Source organism: Lipotes vexillifer, unplaced genomic scaffold (assembly GCF_000442215.2).
Source record: "Lipotes vexillifer unplaced genomic scaffold, Lipotes_vexillifer_v1.1 scaffold835, whole genome shotgun sequence".
Taxonomy (NCBI): domain Eukaryota; kingdom Metazoa; phylum Chordata; class Mammalia; order Artiodactyla; family Lipotidae; genus Lipotes; species Lipotes vexillifer.
The window spans coordinates 383,175-390,278 of NW_006774135.1; the positions used below are offsets into that span (position 1 = coordinate 383,175).

The 7,104-nt window shown below is 69.7% G+C and overlaps 1 protein-coding gene across 1 annotated transcript in view; it reads right to left on the reverse strand.

The window, feature by feature from the left end:
- Positions 1-7,104, reverse strand: part of ACAP3 (ArfGAP with coiled-coil, ankyrin repeat and PH domains 3) — a 13,049-nt gene that overhangs the window by 834 nt on the left and 5,111 nt on the right. Inside the window, 17 exon segments of the mRNA XM_007448912.1 lie at positions 46-337; positions 421-519; positions 1,524-1,628; positions 1,801-2,006; positions 2,085-2,179; positions 2,305-2,374; positions 2,454-2,662; positions 2,893-3,004; positions 3,077-3,177; positions 3,415-3,466; positions 3,552-3,664; positions 4,271-4,282; positions 4,694-4,768; positions 4,845-4,940; positions 5,075-5,119; positions 5,556-5,739; positions 6,119-6,177. Of these exon segments, the coding sequence (XP_007448974.1) occupies positions 46-337; positions 421-519; positions 1,524-1,628; positions 1,801-2,006; positions 2,085-2,179; positions 2,305-2,374; positions 2,454-2,662; positions 2,893-3,004; positions 3,077-3,177; positions 3,415-3,466; positions 3,552-3,664; positions 4,271-4,282; positions 4,694-4,768; positions 4,845-4,940; positions 5,075-5,119; positions 5,556-5,739; positions 6,119-6,177 (1,925 nt within the window).

A 7,104-nucleotide genomic window follows, 5' to 3' on the forward strand; every position in this document is an offset into this window, starting at 1 on the left:
CTGTCCCCCCACCCCCTACCCCCCAAGCCCACCCCCCTACGCCACCCTGGGCGCCCCAGCAGGACCAAGCCCGGTCCTCAGCGGAGGGCAAGGGCCCCGCGTGCGCGCCCACTTACCCCCAGCACGGCCTGCACCAGTGGCGTCTTGCCCTCGTCCTCCGCGTCAGCCCAGTTGACCTCGGCTCCTTGCGCCAGAGCCGCGGCCAGTGCCGGGAGGTCTCTAGTGCGCGCCGCGCGGTGCGCCAGTAGCCCGGGGTGCAGCTCGCGCACGTCCGCCAGGCCCCAGGCCTCCGCCTCTCCTTCCGCCTCGCCGCTGGACTCCTCCGACTCGGCACCCTCTGCGAGGAGGGGGCGGTCAGGGCCGCTGACCTGGCCTGCGGTGGGGGACAGGTGGCCCGGGACTGGGGAGCTGCGCACCCACCCTCCTCAGTGACGCGGTGCACCGCGGAGCCCACGCCGAAGGCCAGGACATCCGAGCTGCCGTCGGAGCTGCCCCCTAAGCCACTGTCGCTGCTCAGACCTGCAGGGTCCGCAAGCAGAGGAGGTCCTGAGCGCTTCTGCCTCTGCTCCCACAGCCCTGCGGAAAGGCTGGCACCCCACCCACCCTCCGGGGGATGCTGGGGGTTGAGACAGAGGGGAGCCCTGCCCAGGATGGGAGGAAAGGGGGGAGAACCAAGTAACAGCTTGAGGGAGCCAGGACCGCCCGTCCCCCAGGAGCAGAGCCGCAGGTGGCAGCCCGCCCTCTCAGGTCAGCCCTAACTGTGGCCAGTGCAGGCGGGGCGGTCACCGCCCAGAGGTGGGGTCTTTACCAAGCCCCAGACACAGCCCCAGGCCACAGCGAGCGAACTTGGCCCTGCTCACCCAAGGGCAGCCCTCACAGATGAAACCAGGCTGAGGGATGGTGAGACAGCGCCCTCTGCTGCCTGAGGGGACCTCCGTCACCCCAGCAGCCCGGCCAGTTCCTGGCCCCAACCTACGCCTTCTGCCCACACGCCCCGGGCCAGTGGGTGCTGACAGGCGGTTAACAGGGGGAGAGCCCTGACTTGCAGCATCTGCACCCCCAACTCCAGAAGGGGTTGGGGAAGATGCACACAACTGTCTCTCAGGGTCTGGTCTGGCCCCCAGCAGGCACGTGCACACGTGCATGGGTACACGCCCACGCATATACACGTGTATGCACGTGCACTCGCAGGCGTTCACCTGTGTGCACAGTCACGCCCTTACACACACATTCCTGTGGGCCCACAGCACTCCTGAGGGTCATGGCCCCAGCCTCCAAGCCAGTGGCCAAATTACCCGCGGCCCCTCAAGACACTGTCCCAGCCTCAGCCCTGCTTGACCTCCAAACTCTCCCCGTCCCCAGCCCAGTCCCTCCTGCAAGAAAAGCCCGTCCCTCCGGGCCCTGAGCGAGCGGCCGCGGCTGTCCCGCGCTCATCCGCCCTCCAGGCGAGCGTGCCTGGCCCCTGCCCTGCTGCCCCTGCTGGGCGGGGGTGTGGGTGGCGGGGTGGGCGGCAGGGGACTCACTGCGCGGACCGGCTGCAGCGGCCCCCGCGTCGAAGTAGGAGAAGAGAGAGTCCAGCTCGTCTGGGCAGAAGAGGGAGTCCCTGCGGAACCGGGGCCCTGAGGAGCCTGCAGGGCGGGAGCCAGGCTGCGGTGGGGGTGGGCAGAGCGTGGGCCGCCCGTGAGCCCTGCCCCCGCTCCTACCGCCCCCCCACACCGCGGCCTCCCTGGGGTCCAGGGTCTGGAGGCTCACGCCCTGCCCAGGCCTGTGAGCTGGGGCGCACCTGCCAGCCCCTCCCACCTGAGCACAGAGCAGCCACAGAGGGCGGGATGGGCTCCGTGCGGATTTTGCTGCGGCGGGTGGTGTGGGCGCGGGGGGAGCTGTGGTGGCGCTGGCACTTCTGCGCCCGCCAGCGCCGTGGGGCCTCCCGGGCCGGTGCCGAGGGCGGCTTCCGCACGAACTTCTTTTCCACGTACTTGTCCTTGATCCAAGCCTCCTTGTCCTGCCTGGACCAGGACCGGACGTGAGGCTGCACTCGCGGGCCGGGGGTCCCCTGGCCCTGCCCAGGCTGCCCCCCACCTCACCTGGGGCTGCTGGCCGTGGGCTTCCTGCTGCCCGGCCCTGCGCACTGGGCCTCGTAGATCTGGTTCATGGTGCTGTTTCCCAGCTCACACATCAGCTGGCAGGAGAGGGTGGTGCGGGCATCAGCCCAGCTCACTGAACACCCCCAAGCTTGCAGACCTGGCTCCCGCGCCCGACCCGCTGCCCCCAGCCATCCAGAGGCCTGTGACGGCCCCCCCACACCTTCAGCAGCTCCGGCTCCCACGAGTCCAGGGTCAGGGACCGCACCTTGGAACAGTGGACGCCCAGGCTCCTGGATGGCGAGGCAGGGGGAGGGGGAGTCAGGGCACGCCTTGGCCCCCGCGCCCCACCTGACCACCCAGTGGCCCCACCTGTGGATGCCCGAGCACTCGATGCAGAGCAGCACGCCCAGGTTGATGCTGGCCCAGCGCGGGTCCGGCCGCCCGCAGTCGCCGCACTGGCTGTTCCCAGCCACATGCTGCATGCGCTGCAGCACACTCTCGCCCTTGACGCTGCGTTCCCGAGAGTCCGTGGCAGAGTCGATGCTGCTTGTGGACGGGGACGCCATGCGGTCCAGCCTCTGGAGACAGGGTGAGGGGTCGCTCAGCCCCACGGGAGCTCCAGCCCCAGTCTCCCCAGCAGGGCCCCTCCTCCTCCCCAGACGCAGGTGCCGGCCAAGGCCCCTGAGGCCCGAGCCCGCGCCCGCATGTGTGCACACACGCTCACGTGCGCGTACACACAACGCACACGCGTGCTCGCGTGCGGCCTGCGGGAGCTGTGCACGCGTGTGCAGGGCGCTGGAGGGCCCACCTCGCGGTAGCAGCTGTCGGGGCTCTCCCTGTAGGCGGACGCGATGCTGGCTTGCACAGCCTGAACCCACGCCTGCCGCAGCTTCTCCGAGTCGGCCTGCAGCATGCAGCTCCTGCGGGGAGGGGCCGTCAGGCCGCGCAGGCAGGGGCTCCCTCCACGCCCGCCCTGGGCCGGGCCTCCTCACTTGGTGGGCGACACGACCTCAAAGCAGAACCTGCGCTCGACGTCCTCACAGGGCTTCACGGAACAGAGCCGGAGGTCGTCCACCACCACGGTCAGCACGTCCTGCGGGCGGCACCGCCGTGGCCCTCGCACTCAGCGCCCAGCCCTGCCCCGCACCAACCGCCCATCCACTGCTCTGCTCAAGAGACGCCGACTGCCTGAGACTCGAGTGGCCTCTGCCCCTGGCCACTCGGGCTTTGGTGCCCATCAGCACCCTCAGCCCTGTGACGCCCCCCACCGGTCACCCACCCCAAGGCCCGGCGGGGAGGCCCCGGGCACTGCTGCCTGGGCCCAGCGCACCTTGAGCTTTTTCTGGTAGACCAGCTGGCTGTTCTGGATGGAGAACCATCGCCTGGGCAGGGGGATGGGTCCGGGGAGGTCAGGCCAGGCCGGCCCCCGGGCCTGCCCCGCACTCCCTGGGGAAGGGCCCCCCTCACCGGTTCCACGTCTTGAAGGCATTGCTGGCCCTCTTGAAGAGGTAGCCCTCCATCACCACGCCGCTGGGGGCGTCCACGTCAAACTCCACCTTGGGCTCATCGTAGGAGAAGTCCTGGGGGTGGTCGGAGCCCGGCCCCCAGTGAGCACCCACCCGCGGCTGCGGGGACACTGCCGCCCTCTCGGGCTGCCCCAGAGGCGAGGTGGGGGGGCGTCTTCACGGCCGCTTCCTGACCTGAAACCCCGTGGGGGCAGATGCCTCCCGTCACAGCTGGGGGCCCAGAGAGCTCCAGCCCCCACCCCCCAGCCTGGCAGAGCAGCAGGCTCTGGGATCAGGAAGGAAGCCGTGCCCCATTCATGTCGCCAGCTGGGCTGCCCCGACCATCCTGACAGAGCTCCATTCACGCGGGCTGGGGAGACACTGAGCGTTGTCCTGGGCGTCCGGCAGTGGGAGAGGAGGCCCGGCCACCTGCTCCCCTGGCTGAGTGGGGGCGGGAAGGGACAGCTGCAGCTGCTCCCGAAGGGGACGAAGGGGACGAAGGGGACGAAGGGGACGAAGGGGACGCGGTCCCAGCTCAGCCACCTCCGCTGGAGCGGGCCGCGCGTCAGGAGCTGCGCCGGGGCCATGGAGGTGTCCTTGGTGCTGAAACGCCGCGGGTCGGGAAGGGCAGAGGCCCTGCCCACCGGGAGCCCCCTCCCCCCAGGGTGGGCGCCCACTCACCTGCAGCAGCGTCTGAGGGCGAGAGCAGGAGAGGCGAGGCGGGAGGAGGGAGAGAGCCAGTGAGTGGAGCCCTGCCCCCTCCCTGCCGGCTGGGGACTGTCAGCTCCCGCCCCGCAGCCCGTCTCTGCCCCGGGCCGCGCCCGGCCAGCTGCGGCCGCAGTAGGATCCCCGTCCCAGCTGCAGCCCCAGCGTCTGTGGGCTGAGGGCGCTGGCACTGGCGTCTAAGTGACCGTTCCACTGTGCTGGGACTCTGAGGGTGGGGACCCCCGCCTCTGACTGCAGTTCAAAGACAGATCACCGTCAGCCCGGGGAGGGACGGGGCGCGTGTCTGTGCGCTGGGACCCCCAGGTCCTCGCGTGGAGCGGGGTGAGGGGCAGTGGACCCGGGGCCCCTCGGGGGGCGGCCAGGGCTGCGGGGCCTCACCCGCTGCTGGATGGCGGCGTGCTTGCGCTCCATCTCCCGCTTTTCCACTGCCGAGTCGATCACCAGCTGGTCCAGCTGTGGGGAAGGGCACAGAGGGGGACGTGGACCCCCTCCCCGGACAAGCTGGCCCCGCCCCTCCCCGCAGGCTCACCTCGGCCGCCAGCTTCCTCATGTAGGGGTCCAGCTGGTGCAGCAGGCTGTAGCCCTGCTGGAAGAAGCTGTACTGGGCGTGCATGAAGGACAGCATCTGGGGGGCGGGGCACGCAGGTGAGGCCCCGCCCCCAGGGGCAGTGGCTGTGGCACGGCTCCTGCACCCACCCCAGCTCGCCTGCGGCACGCGCCCACCATCGAGGGCCACCCCGCCCCCCACCCAGCACTCACAGAATCCAAGATCTCAAACTTTTTCTTGGCCTGGAGAACGTTGATCTGCCGGGGGAGGGGTGAGCAGGTGGGGCGGCGTCAGGGCCGAGGTCGGACCACGACCCGGACCTCGCCACACTGTCCACTCGGGGTGCTGTGGTCTCCCAAGATCTCCAGCTCATCTTTAGCTCCCTGAACTGGTGCCCATCCATCCTCTCGTGGTCGCAGTTCAGGACACTGGGTCCCTCCCATAGGCAAGAGCCACAAATTCTCTCCCTTGCTCCAAGTCCCCACAAGCCCTGCCTCAGCAAGGCCTTCGAGGCCTCCGCCCGCTGCAGCCCACAGCCCTGGCTTGCCCCTAGCCCATCCCCACCTCGGGCCTTTGCCTGGGCATCCGCCCCCCATGTCCGTTCCCAAGCATCTCAAGTTTTCTCAAGCCAGAGGGACCCCTCCAGACAGCAGCTCCCCGTCTGCAGGGACACGGGAACGCCCAGGGGCTGACCTGGAGCACGTAGTCCAGCGCCAGGTGGCGGAAGCACTTCCGGGCGAGGACCAGGGCACCCGCGGCCTCCTCCGCCTCGTGCGGCCGGTGCCTCGGGGCCTGCGCGTTCCTCGCCAGTGACAGCTCCATGTCCTCCCGGACCCTGTCGAACTGTTTCTTGGTCTCCTTGAACTTGCGCACGTCTCTGGAGGCCGGCGGGCGTCAGGTCAGGAGGCCCGAGGAGGGGTGCCCGTGGGGCCTCCCGCCTATGGGAACGCCCTCCCTGCTCCCAGCCCCTCTGTGCCCCACCCCCCAGCCACCGCCCGCTGCCTCTTCCTCCTCAGGCCCCTCCCCCTCGCTCCCGGGATTGGCCCAGCCTGGGGGGACCCCCAGCCTCACCCCACTCCAGACTCTCCGCTCGGGGCGTCCCCAGCTGTACACACAGCACTGAGCTGAGACCCCTGCCAAGACCCCTGGACCCTCCCAGATCAAGCGCAGCTGCGTCTGCTCCCCCCTCCGACGTGGGTGTCACCCTGACACCTCCCGGGGCCGGGAGAGGCCAGGCCTCCATCGGGGCCACTCACTCTTTGACGAAGTTGTGGAGCTGCTGCCGCACAGACCTCTGGGCCTGGTCAAACAGGATCTGGGGGCAAAGGAGGGTACGGGTGTCAGGCATCTGTCCCCACGTGGCCCCGGAGGCCAGGCCCCAGGCCCCTCAGGTGAGAACCAGGGAAAGGCCCGTCCAGCCCCACCCTCACAGAGCCGGCCTCGCAGGGTCACGGGCCCCCAGGCCTGGGTCGGCGGCCAGAGGCGACAGCTCTGACCACCTGCCCGTGCCCCACACCTGGCTCTCAGCCAGACTAGAAGCCAACGCTGTCCCAGATGGACCCCCTCCTATGGTCCACCCCACATCAGCCCAGACAGGGCAGGCGCACACAGAGTCCCGAGGGACACCCATCCCTGCCCGGCATTGGGAGGCCACCCGGGGGATGCCCAGCCCTGCAGTAAGAGGGATGGAGATGCAGCCGGAGCTCCCAGAGTAATCTGGCCCGGGGGCAGGGTGGGGCCTCCCTGCAGCATTGGCCGGACCCAAAATCAGAGAGAGGGCTGGGGCCTAACCAGGAACAGACAGACAGACACACGGGGCAGGACGACGAGCCTGTCCGGCGCTGGTTTATTTCTGAACTTCCCCTACAGGGGATGGGCCCCTTGTTTAGTCTGGGGCTCTGGTTTCCAGGCCACGGTCTGACCACCCACGTGTGCCTCGGTCTGTTCTGTGTGTCCACAGTGGGGGCCCTGAGGGGCTCGAGGTCACGCAGACCCAGTCTGGGTAGCAGCGGGGTTGGGAGTCATCCGGTAGCTGTGGGGTCAGCCTGGGAGATGCTTTCGTCACCTGGCCCATGACCCCTGCCGGGTGGCCCTGGATGACCCTCTAAGGCCTTGCCCACCCCAAGCCCCCGCTGCCCTCAGCCCCCGGCAGGGTCGAGGTGCCTCCCAGCTGGCTGGCTGGCCCTCACCTGGGACACAGCAGTGTCTCAGCGATGTGCCGCCCCCACACCCCCACCCCCCC